Raw genomic sequence first — 13,297 nt, 5'->3', positions numbered from 1 at the left:
CAAAATATAAGCTTAAGGTCTTTTGAGGTCTAATATGAGCACTTGCTTTTGAAAGTAAAGGTTAACAAAAGTTGCTATTGGACCATATTCTTCCATCGCACATTTGTTACCAGCCCATCAGAAGATGTAAGTCACTCTGTCAAACACAAAACCTCTGGAAAGAAAAACAACACCTCCAAAAAATATTAAGAGAGGACAGCAGATACCAACAGATCTGGAAGTTTTGTTTAGGTCAATTGTTTTCTATGTTTGGATCAATTATTCTGTTGATATCTCAGATTTGGTTGGTCATTTCTTTCCCCTCATAGAAGCAGCACTGAACACCTTAATCATACCTTGAATATATCTGTGGCTCCCCGTTCAAAGTTGTTTGATCTGTTTTCTAAGATGATCAATTCTGTTTTGCCAGTCTCGCCGTAAATCTGCATGAAGACTTTGGCATTGGTGCCTGCAGCTCGCACGTCTCCGGTAACTACAGACACCTCATAGTTTATCACTAGTCCAAAAATAAAGCAATTATATCAGCAGAGAAGCGGAGATAACAACATTCCTGAGGGCTCAGTTTCAACTTTAAATTACCTTATCTTAACAAATGACCACATAGCCAAACCAAATGTGAGATAACATGACTCTTCACTGAGGCCTAACCTAATGGTTTTCCCTTTTAGGACTATTAAGCCAGTCTCAAAGAGGTGCAAAGTAGAGCCTTAAAAGGGAATTTCATTTTAGTATTAACAACCGAGTGGTTAAATGATGAGCTTAATATAAAATAAAGGAGGGAGTTACACAGAAAGGAGGAAAAACACAGCATCTTTTCTCAAGATCTGAAGGCAAATTTTAACCATAGCCTTAAAAGAAAACAAATCTACTGATTAAAGTATGGGGTATCCCCTGTAGGGATTTGGCCTCTATTTATCAAACAGCATCTCTATTCCAGACAATGGGATAATACAGACAGGACAGAACATGTGCTTAGGCAGGACTGGGGCAGGTAAATGTGAAAAAAATAGAACCCACTGGTATCGTAATGAAGAATCACAGTGCCTTGTGGTGTATTACACCAGCCAGGAGGTAAATTTTTCATGCAATCTCAGGAAATGGAGATTAAAAACTCAGTAGTGTTTTTACAACTGTTTTAGGAAAAAATCCCAGCAGAATAATTTACTTTCCTGACCTACATAATCTCTTTGAGACGGGGAATTTTTGGTTTTTGGTGTCTAAGACAGTGGTGTCCTGGTCCTTTTAAGAAGCTAGTAACAGAAATTTAGTTCTTAGCTATTGAACGCATTTCTCAATGTGTTTTATCTTACATTTCTCAATAGGTACAATCTCACTTGGGTAGACCTCCACATCCACCCTGCCGTCAGCCTCATCTTTGTCGAGCCATCGGTTGCAGGGGAACATGTACTGCATTCCCTGGACTGGAACCGTGATCTGGACACTGGCCAGGAACCAGCCAGAGCGGAGACCCACATTATCGTGGCCAATCAGTATTCGGTTGATCTTTAAAAAAAAGCGAACAACAATCAAGAGGGCAGAAAAAAACCCCCCAGCACAACAGAATTTATTCAATATATCAAAATCTCCTTGCCCTGGTGCCCTATTCTTCCAACGTGTTTATGTAAATAATTTATATATGTATTTAATAGTAAACTTAAAATACGCTATCCACATGCCAGCATGTACACTAGACTATCGGTATAATTATCTATATACAATTTATTTCTTAATATCCAATCCAAAGGCCAGAGCTTCTTACATCTCATTTAATCGTGGGCTATGTATTGATGCTGAATTCAGACACTTGCACAAGGTATACAGCCACCTGTAATTAATTCTTACCTTCCCAATATCCATCATATCTATAGTAAACTCATCCACTCGACCACGTTCAAAATAATTGCCTAGATCATTATCAGAGACTAAGAGAAACTCTTTGCTGGAGTCTGCTTTTTCACCGTAGAGTTTGATGAAAACTTTGGAGTCTGAGCTGGCACCGGGGATATCTCCCGTCTTCACACTGATGTGATAACTGACATCTGAAGTGAGACCAATGTACAAAACACAGACATGTGAGTGACGTTTCCAGCACTCAGCACGGCAATCAGCTTCAAACAGATAGGGGGGAAGGGGGGCTTCAGCTGCAGACACAAAAATTACTTTGCTCCTCCGTTCATGCACCCAGTATCTTAGAACCACACCGGCTAAGCTCTATACCTTGCAGTTATTTGCCAAAACACAGGAGATGCAATAGTTACACTCATAAGCAGAAAACATCAGGTATTCCACCCTCTCACCATTATATGGTCACCAATCCACAAAAATAAGCTTAGGCAAGTGAGCTGATTTCACTTTTTTATACTTAAAATTTAATTCAAAAGCTTTTCTTTTTTTTCCTCTAAAACTAAACAAAAAGCATGTCAACTGTGCTCTGTAAGTGCTGTTTTCTAAAGAAAATTGTAGTACTGGAGCCCTGGATCTCCAGAAAAGGACAGTGTAATCTTTTTGGTGATTTTCTTCTGGCAACACAGTGTTATTCAATAGAGTTTACTAAAGCAGTGACAATTCAAAATCCCTTGGAGAAAACTATACAAGAAAGGAATTCTTAAACAAATCACAACATTTAAAAAAATCAAAGTTTCTTTCTACATATATAATTTTGCAGTTATTCTCTTTTTATGCAAATTAATCCCATTCATAAACTAGGATTTAAGGGTCAGAGGCATTTCCACCCTGAGTGACCTAGTGCAGCATCTTGCATAACAATGGCAAAAAAAGCCGAGGAGATTTACTGTGAACTGACATGAGTTACTAAGTAGAATAAACCCAGTAAATAGATGCATACACAGCTCAAACCCAGAGCTTCTTATTTCCAATCTAAACTCACTTTTTAGCATTGGTGACTCCCCAGCAGGCACTAATTCTCTGACAATCTGACCGTCATCCTCATTTTTGTCAAGCCACCTGGTTTACAAACAGAAGTAAGTTATCTTTGAATAATTAGGACCTATTAGACCTTTAAAAGTGTAGGCTGGCTCCACGCGTTGTAAAAATTGACATCATAGTCGAAAAGATACTTTCACGGGGCTCTGTATCTCTGTTAAGTTTACAGGAGCTTGACCAGACCCTGTGGCACTCACACTTTAAATCTCAGTTTTTCCAAGAAATCTCTGCTCGCAGTAGATAGGCATCCGCTGTGATGTCCGTCTGTCTGGAAAGCACAGGCTCCATAGCCACAAGTTATTTCTGCAAATGGGCAGTCTCTATCTCTTGAAAGCATTAACCTCCGTTGACCAGAAATACTTGCAGCCTTTATTACTGTCCTCCTTGATCACAACATTTATAGCATTTAAGTTACTAACACCCCCCCTTTTTTTTAGTGTTTGCTTACTCTAGTGTATCATCATTTTTCCCTTCTTTACAGATAAGTATATAATCCTTTTTTTTGCCAGCAGGAAGGAGATGAATGCTGCTGTTCCCCTTTTGAGGACAGGGTATATGGCGGCAGCCGGCACAAGCAAAAGGATTTCCTTTGTTTCTCAACATTAATCTAATTATCTAACTAGACTACTTAAGAAGAGGAGCTGGGCACAGAGCAAAATGTAGCATGATCTCAAAAGAAAAAAATCTGAAAGTAAAATGGAGGGGAACGAGTCGCTAATCTGATAACCTTCCCAGCTGCTCCTTCATCTTCAGGGGTGAAAGAATTACAGCCCCATCCCCATCATATGCCATAGAGAAACTGTTGTACTACAGCAGCATGGGCCCTGGCAGAGGTTTATCACTTTCCAGTTCAAACCCAGGCTGCTGCAGCACTCAGGATATTCCTGTGGGCGTTTGCTTAGGGTTCAGGTTTCCCACAGCAAGGCACTGGGCCCATTTCAGTCCCCAAACACCACATTGTGAGAACAGAAGCCATTCCCAGAAAGCCCGACGTTCCCGGGTACACAGCTGCCCACAGCAGCATCTTCTGCAGTTAAAAAATACTGCTCAAAACCAGTGGAGGTGTATGAAGGACAAGGGATCAAGTTCTGGCAGGTCAAGCAGGGCATTTAAATTGGTATAATAATTCACAGAACTAGAAAGATAAAAACCAATGTTTCCTTTAAAAAGCAAACACACAGCTATGTGGATGACACCAGACCAGAGAAGACCTGTTTCTGCACAAACACACCCAGTGCAGATGCACTGCAAGCTTCCTGCCATCATAGACTCATAGAATCATTTTGGTTGGAAGATCATCAAGTCCAACCATAACCTAACTCTAGCACTAAAACACATCCTTAAGAACCTCCTGTATACACCTTTTAAACCCCTCCAGGCATGGTGATTCCACTGCTTTCCTGGGCAGCCTGTTCCAATGCTTTACAACCCTTTTAGGGAAGAAATTTTTCCTAATATCCAATTTAAACATTCCCTGACACAACTTGAGGCCGTCTCCTCTCATCCTGTCCCTTGCAACTGCAATGTCACCATGTCACACGGGACCTCCTTGGATGACTCTCACACCAAAAAGGAGATGACCCCGCTTCCCATTTGAGTTTCCACCTTTGATTTTGTTGATGAGCCAGCACACATGGAAACCACCAAAAGACCCTCATAACGGGCAGTTGGGGACATGAACAAATGCACACTGAGAGCTGAATCAAACCTATGGTATCTCACTGGTAATAAGCTAGCACAGCTTACAGTCATGACCAGTTGGACTCACCATGGTGACCAAGAATCATTGAATGATAGAATCACATAATAGTTTGGGTTGGAAGGGACCTCAAAGCTCATCCAGTCCAACCACCAAAGTAACCAGATATTTTGGAAGACCAAGGAAGTTAGGTCTCTATTTCATCCGTCTGAAGGAACGTTGCCTTTTTAGTTTGCTTCTCTCCCTTCCCACCCAGAGGAAAACAGTCAGCACAAAAAAAAGCATGCAGAAAACCAACACCAGGAAGGCAACACAAACTTGGGCTAGAGCCAGCCAGTCCCAGAAGCGCTAGCAGCAAAGTCCCCATGCAAAAGTGGTGCATACAGCCCCACCACACAGACACATATCTCCACTCCCAGATGTCTTCTAAGCTTTGTCGTGTTGTCGGGTATGCAGTCTACCCCGTATTCTTCCCTTTCACTCCCTAAATCAGGTGGCCATGTGCAGGTGACTTGGAAAGAGCTAAAAGCTAAAGGGGTCAGCATGAAGGTGACAAGCACGTGGACACATGATGATCACACGAACACCACGTGAGGGCATCAGATGTGGTGTTGTGCCTCCTGAGAGGTGTAGTGGAAACAGAGGAGTAGAAAAATCCATGGGAAGACCATGAAATTGATGTCAAGAATTGAGCAAGGGTGGATGCAAGGAGGACAGGAAAGGAGCATGCCAAGACATCATGTTTTCTTAAGAAAGGAAACTTTTATAGATGTTTTGGGGTTGAGGGATTTTTTTACCTGTTAGTACTGATCCTTAATACCTTTGTCTCATGATAGTTCTTGATGTTGGCTCAGGATTCACGTCCTTGAACAGGTATCCAATGGCCAGAGGATCACATCATCCCAGAAGTCAAGTTGCTTCTGTGTACATGGATGTCAACTGGGAGGACCCATAAAATTCAAGCCTCAACTCCACCACCCCAGCACCTCTGAATCCAACGTGGCCTTTGGGAAGGCAGAAGCTCACAAGGTAGACACACTTCTGCTCTCCTGCTGCTGGTTCTTGTGTCCTGCAAGCTCCTGTTTCTGCTGCCAGTGTACATGCTGATGTTTTCTGTCACCTTTGTCATTCCGATGCTTTGGGGAAATGTGGGTTGAACCCAGGTGAACCGCTTTTGCGCCAAGGTGGCAGGATGAAAACACATCCCACAAGAAACAGATCTCTGCATGCAGCATGGCAAGAGCTGATCGCTTCGACAGTGAGGACAGGTGAGAAAAATGAATTTAAAAAGGAGGACTTAACCCTAGATAAAGAAATCCCCTCTATCCATGTTGGTAGCTACTGATGGCAAGAGGACAAATATGTCTTGGACTGGGGGAGGAAGAGGGAGGTTTTTCAGCACAAGCAGATTAAGGCTCCTTGCTTTGTTTCAGCCAAGAGAATAGCCAGAAGTGACAGAAGTGCTATTTTCTCAAGAAGATGACGTCAGTGACAGAGGAAATATTTGTATGAGCAATGCCATTGTGTTCCTTTCTTTCAGCACATATGCTGCAACATCCTAATTTTACTTCAGTGTGATGCCAATATCCTATCACTGAGCAGCAGATTGCAACCAGAGGTTTATAGTCTTACACTGAACACAAATAGATTGACACATTATAAACACATCAGGCTGCAGAAAATAGAATTTTTCAGTATAGTGCCATCATATTTCTAGTACAAAAGACCTGTCAAAATCCTTTATTTTACCAGAGCTTTCATATGATTTCACTGCATGTAATTCACATGCCACTGTGGGTTTTGCAAGGGTGTAATCATGTCCTGTATCATAGACTTAGCTCTAAAGAGATGTTGTATGTCCAACAACCCAAAGCAGACACCAATACGACATGAAAACCACCTCAGAGAGAATTTCTAAAGGATCAGACAGTCAGGGAAGCACTGGAAAGAAATATGGTATGACATCATGTTCAGCATTTAAAATCCAGCAGATGATAGCCTGAGTGCAATTAGAATGATTAGCACATCCATTAGTTCAGATATTTATGTATTCGTGTGTGCCTTTAAATATAACCTATATGCATTTGTGTGTGTGTAAAATAAATAGGCATTTCAATGTATTTTTAGGCAACAAAAGGAGATTTCTCTGGATCCTTTATGTGATGAACACTTTTGGCATTTGATTGAATAAATGTTCTTTTGCAGGAGCCTCCTAGTGCATCATCCCATTCATGGTCTGTCTGTTCTTCATAAAATTAACAATGTTCCCTTATGCTTGTGCTGGAGAAAAATTAAGATGGTGCAGTCCATATGCTTAGAAAAAAATGTTGTGAAGTATCATTGAAGATTTCAGTGGAGCTGCAATGATTTATAGCATATAAATTTCTATTCTATCATGAACTCATGACTTCGCCTGATTGAAAATTCATTCTGTCTGGGATATAAATATTATGAAAAATAGACTGTATTAGAGAATGTCAGTGAGTCCATTCCTGGACTTCCACAGAGGAGGAACAAAACCTGAAGAACTAAGTTCTGAACTTCAAAAAGGTTTGACTCCAGTTCTGGGACAAAAGGTGAACTTCATTTGAACCTTCTAGAGGTATTCATAATCACAATACCTAAACCACGTCAGGCATTACAAGGTATAAATTGCTCTAGTTGTGCCACTGAATGGGTCAGTGTTCAGTCCCTAAAAGCACAGATATTATAATGTCATGTGGTCATAAGGGAGGAAAAACACACCAGTGCATCCAAGCGATGTACTAGTAATTCTGCAAATAACGCTTGGAGAATTAGTTGCATTTACTTCTCATAGGCAGAGATCAAATGACCGCTTTAAAAATCACTGACTCAGAGAAGAGCTACAAGCCGTTCTTTTTACAGCCAACTGTTTTAAGAGTTGAAAGCACAGGCCTGGGAGTAATTATTTCTCCATGCTCTTCCTGAATCTGACACAAACTCACAATTAATCCACTTAGCTTCTCTTGATGTCTACTGGCTATCTTGTGCTACAAAAATGGTTCTTCTCATAGAGCTCTTGTGACTATCAGGTAATAGATGTTCCTATAGAGTCATAAAAAAAGCTTTCAAATTAAAAGACAAACAATAGCTGTGTATATGAATGTGTAAATAACAAGAACAGAGACTTCAGTGAGTTAGATGCGATGAAGATCTATAAGGATATCCTACAGCCGTTAGTTATGGTGGGAGCTGTTTGGCCAGATCTTTGCTATAGTATTTGCTCTCCACATGCTGGTACAGATGAGTTTTAACAGAGGTGAGAAGCCTATGAAGCTTTCTGCACAGGTGAGATGTGTTTCGTCTGGAATGTATTTTGTCCTGTAGTTGTCTCACAGCAGCAGCTAAGCAACAGAAAGTCAATGGAGTATCTTTCAGTAAGGACGCACCAGCAGAAGTTGTTTTCTCCAGACCATGCAACTGTCCTATTCAGAAGAGTGGAAGTTAATCAGGTCTTGGAGATGAAGGCAATAAAAACATCAGCATGTCTACTCTCTGGCCACAGACTGGCCAAGCAGAAACAGAAGCTTCCCTGGTGTCCCCAGGACGGAGTCTCTAACTAACCTCGCTTGCATTGACTCACTAAAAGAAGGTCACACTTCTTGGCCAAGTGTTCTCCACCATATTGGCTCTGAAGAAGCAGGTGAATGAGGCCTTTCTGAGCACCTGCCAAAGCAGCGAGGTCATCAGCTGTCCTTGGCCTACAGGACTGGAGGGGAACTTCCAAACGCTGCAGGTCATGGAGACGTTTATCCCTCATGTGGAGGATGCAGTGGGTGAGCACCTTCGCCCTCAGATATCTCCAGACTCCATGACGACACCCGTATACTGCGATGATGCCTCAGTCTCTCAAGAGACACGGGCACCAAAGATAGTGAGAGGGAGCATCTGTCCCTGTGTTTGGAGGTGATCAGTCATGTTACCTTCTCAATCTGAGAGGAAGAGATAATGCTGGCACAAGGACAGCAAACAAAGCCGCAGGAACAACACTGACAGCACTTGGAAAAAGAGACATTAAGAAAGGTAAGAAGAGTGGAATTCCATTGCTTGTGACTTGAAGCCTGAATGCACCCCGTGGATATTTTGGGAATAAGGTCTTGGGTTTTCTTTATCCCTCCTTTTTCAGTCCCTGGCCTGAGGAGAATACCCTGAGGACTCTGATGCTTCTGATCCACAGGTGTAAACCTCAGGGGAAGGAGGTCATCACTCCAAGCTGAGGGAGGGCACCCAGCTAAATGGTCAAGGAACGAGACAATTCAAAAGGAAATTTTTAAAATGAGCCAGCTGCACAGTGCAGCTAGACGCAGAAGTATCTCTGGGGAGCCTGAGCAAAGCAGCTCTTCACATGGACACTTCATGTCCAAGTAAAAACCTGTCTAGCTTGCTTGCTTAGCTCAGTGAAACATATGGTTTTTAAATATGTATCAAAAGGCAGCAAAGACAACGTGGTGGTTTGTTCTTTGCAAAGAGAGAGACTGGCTTGCTTTTCGCAACCAAGATGACATTGCATCTGTTGCTCTGTGCTGTCTCCCCAGTGAGTTTTTTCCCTGATATGATGTGGTTTTAGCAATGCAGACAGGCTGGGGCTGGCTCCTGTTTTGTATTTGGCTGACTCCCCTCATTATAGTGGAGTTCTTCCTGATTTACAGTGACAAGGGACAAGTAACCAGCTTAGCGGTTTTACCTTTGTTTGCAATTTGAAAATAATTGTGTTTGCATTGTACAATTCCACTTGTCCCCTCAGGAGATGACTTTTTAGAACAAGTACTTGATGTCATTCAGTGGAGCTCAATGGGCTTCCATCTTACAGGGTGGACATCCTGAGAGGGCAAGTGGGACTTCACAGGACACTGAACTGCAGTGAAGTTTGTCTCTTATGTTTTCATCCAGTTCTCTCTGGTTTGTATTGCAATGTTGAGGCAGACCCTAGCTAGTGCCAGGACAGCTGGGGCATCTCATCCCCCATGGGTAGCCTCAGTATAGCACATTTCTTTTGGCCACTTGACTGTCTGGGAAAGAGAAGAATACATTTATAACTCACCCATAGGGGTAAATCACAGCCCTCTGCTCTGCTGCTGTCTCTGTCTGCATGATGTGCATTTCCCTTCATGCAAGGAGCTCTCAAGATGGCAGCATAACAATTTTGCATTCCTCCAACACAAAAATAGCATCCCATAGCTTCTGGAAAGATGGGATGTGCATGTGAGGGACCAGAACCTCATTCTGCACATGCAGTAGAACTAGCAGATTGCAGCGTATTGCAGAGCGTGTTTCCGCAGCAGGCAATTGCAGTGGCATTGGATGTGGTACTGGAAGGTTGTGTTTTACCTTCTGGAAATTCTTTATGTAACCGAGCTAATTGCTGAGAAGTTCACAGTTCAGATGACTGTTCGTTTTGTAAGGGGAGTTAACCATATCTTAAACCTCCCAATCCACACTCTTTGCTTTCAGGCTTAGCAAAAGTAAATGAATGAATAAATAAAAAGGATTAAGCCTGTGCTCAGAAAATTCCAATCTTGGAACAAGAACTAGGCTCTTCAAATCTGGCAAATGCGTAGTTGAAGGCATAATTCGCAAGCATTGTTTCTAGTACCTGTAGCAGGGGAATTCCACAGCCTCACTTTCTGGCTGTCCTTCTTCCCTCACTATCACCTTGGCAAGGTACCAGCCACTGCTTCCTCCTTTGCCATCATGCCCTATCCTCACCCTCCTCACCTGCTTCAGCGTTACTGCTTCAACGAAGAATTCATCAGCCTTTGAGAAGGAGAAGAGAAAAAAGTAAGGCACTATTTCCCCTTAAAAAGCAAAAAAACCAACCAAATTTATTATTGCAATCAAACCAGAATCATCAGCATGCTGCAAGATAATTCTTCACAAGATGAAGGAGAAAGTACGAATTAATTTACCAAAGAATGAAAGCTTGAATATTTGCACTAGATGTATAACATTAGATTTACTAATATATGGTCTGCCAGCATTTTAAATCGCCCACGTCATTGCATGCCCTCCACAACTGTAAAAAAAAAAAAAAGAAAAGTTATTTGATTATTAGGCTCATACAGAGAGGCAGGAAATCCAAGTTAAAACCTCTGCTAGGATGTCAGCTTTCTGGGAAATACAGGGCAGGTCACTTCAGACCAAATGCACAGAGGTAGAGTTAGAAGATAGTTAGAGGTAGAATTCAAAGACATTCCCCCATGTTAAATTCAGACAACATGGACTACTGAGCAGAATTTAGCCCCAGACATTTCCTGGCATGCAAGCACCAGGGCTGGCTGCACAGGGGTGTTTCCAGGAGTTGGTGTGAACCTTCCCAAGAGCTAAATACCCTTAACACCCCACGTGAATCTTACATCTTTCGGGTTTTGTTCAGTTTTGTTGCTTGTTGTTTGGTTTGCTTTGTTGGTTGACTTTTGTTTGTCAATTTTTGGTTTGGTTTGGTTAGGGTTTTTGTTTTATTTTTTATTTTTTCCTGGAAATACGTTCGAATCACCACCCTACAGACCAGCTCAAATGATGGTCCCTCAGGGCCAGAGCTCTGTTACCTGAGATCATACTGGGAGCAGCAGTTCCCGATGACTGAAGGAACAGACATGTATTAAAAGAGTGATTTATTCCTCTGGGAATCAGTCCAGACAGGTATCTAGGGTATATGTGCGGAGCCACACACGTCTATGCTAAATACCTGTGTAAATACACAGTATATCTGAATCATATAGCCCAACAGACAGACATGACTGCTGTGGTTACCATCTGGCTGAGATGCCTCATTAGGTAAGAGAAAGCAAAGCAGATGCTGTGATTTGTTTGTTCTTCATCATCTCCCAAAAGCCCATGAAGCACATACAGTGGTAACATATATCCAGCTAACTCTCGGTAAGCATGGTAGCAAGGTGGTATTTATTTAAATATTTAAAACTATTAAAACAATCATATTTTTTTTTCCATTGTTCAGGACTCCAAACTGACATTTAAACTAAAAAAACCCTAAAGATACTATCGTTGGTTTAAGTGTTAAGGATGGACTTGCTACATACGTGAACAAGTGTTACTTATATACTCAAAAACTGCTGAATGGGAGATTTAAGTATTCAAACCTCATTGAGTCAGTATAAGCCAATGAAGTCTAATTCATTAGGCCTGATGTTCATCTTACTTATATAAATATAAATTTATATGTTATATATATATATAAATACATATAAATTAATGAATAAGTAATAAATGGAACTGCAGCAGGGCAAAAACGTAATTCAGAGGCATCTTTAGATTTTACCTTCTACACAGGCTGTTAGTTTGCATCCATAAGCAAACTTTTCAAGTTAAATTGGTAATAAGGTACTATTGGTCTAAATGGCTGTAGATTAGAAACCGCACTGATTTAGCTACATTTCTTTTTAACAGGGTATCTGAGTTAATCAGTGTAGGTATACTCATTCAACCTCTTGCATGTATGAGCTCTAAGTTTGTCAGCATCAACCCTTAATCAGCTTTGAATTCATTCACCACATTCCAGCTCCTCATGCCAAGAGACCAGTTTTTCATTAGCAGATTCCAGTTTAGTATATATCATCTGGATACTATTAATCATATAAATTTATGTCCAAAATTATTTTTCCTATTTTTCCCCTTCATGCAACTTACCCTATAACTCATTTTTGGGAGCAAAAATAAAACAGTCATCATCTGTGTTAAAAATATTTGTACCTTCTGTAAACAAAGCATATTTTTTTTTGGAACTGCATCGAAAGAGTCTTCAAACCACTGCCAAAATGTGACTCAGTTACCATTTTGAAAATACAAGACTACACCAAATGACAAAACGCTGTTCTTCATAGTTTGGGCCTACCTTTTAGCAATGAAAAATCTATAATGTAAAAACATAGGCAAAAATATGAAGTTTGCAATATCCATGTCTGCAAACCCTTGTATCATTTAGAAGTAGAATGAACTTTCTCACTATGTAAATGCCGTGTGTTTCCATGGACAGGTCTCACAAACACAAGAAAACCTTGATGAAAATTCTTTTAAAGTCTAAAAACACCCTCAGAATTGGAAACTCTGGACACTCAGTTTCAAATCCAAAGTGCTAATGCATATTTCAGAAGCCTAAATTCAATGGTCAATTTTGAAATCGTGACCTCATATTTTCCTCATTTTCTTTCAGTTTCGACTCTTCAATCAATTAATGACACAGAGGACGATAAATCTGAAGTTCTGTGATCAGATTGTTGAAGTCTCCTCCAGGAGATACTGATTAGATTTTACCAGACTAAGTTGGTCCCTGGAGATACAGAATGTGCCTCACAATTGAATACATATTAAGTAGGTTGACCCCATAAATCAGATCAGCACAGAATTTGCTTGTTAATGCTGCAATGGCTTTAACTACAGTTTGAGCCTCTCATTATCTCTGGCTTTTCATGGAACCAGCTCAGCCTCCAGTTCAGGCCATTTCCACCTCCCTCTATTCTGGACATGGGGAAAAAAAAAAAAAAAAGATGAAAAATAGATTGAAAAGAGACACAAAAATTAATTGCAGCATGGGCGAGGGGAGACTGGAGAAAATATAAACGCTTCAGGTTTTAGGTTCTGATTTTCCCATTAAATATGATGCTTTCTCTTTTTTTGCTG

At 41.0% G+C, this 13,297-nt stretch overlaps 1 protein-coding gene across 1 annotated transcript in view; it reads right to left on the bottom strand.

Annotated features, from left to right (window-relative positions):
• The window catches only part of LOXHD1 (lipoxygenase homology PLAT domains 1), a 135,469-nt gene that overhangs the window by 79,045 nt on the left and 43,127 nt on the right, over positions 1–13,297 (bottom strand). Inside the window, exons 14-18 of the mRNA XM_065655714.1 lie at positions 10,257–10,417; positions 2,888–2,964; positions 1,843–2,039; positions 1,311–1,503; positions 336–496 (exon numbers count right to left, since the gene is read on the bottom strand). Coding sequence (XP_065511786.1) covers positions 336–496; positions 1,311–1,503; positions 1,843–2,039; positions 2,888–2,964; positions 10,257–10,417 — 789 coding nt within the window. The remainder of the gene's footprint in view (positions 1–335; positions 497–1,310; positions 1,504–1,842; positions 2,040–2,887; positions 2,965–10,256; positions 10,418–13,297) is intronic.

This window comes from Caloenas nicobarica, chromosome Z (genome assembly GCF_036013445.1).
Source record: "Caloenas nicobarica isolate bCalNic1 chromosome Z, bCalNic1.hap1, whole genome shotgun sequence".
Taxonomy (NCBI): Eukaryota; Metazoa; Chordata; class Aves; order Columbiformes; family Columbidae; genus Caloenas; species Caloenas nicobarica.
Note: the sequence above shows the minus strand (reverse complement) of the source record. Positions and strands in the feature narration are given on the sequence as shown.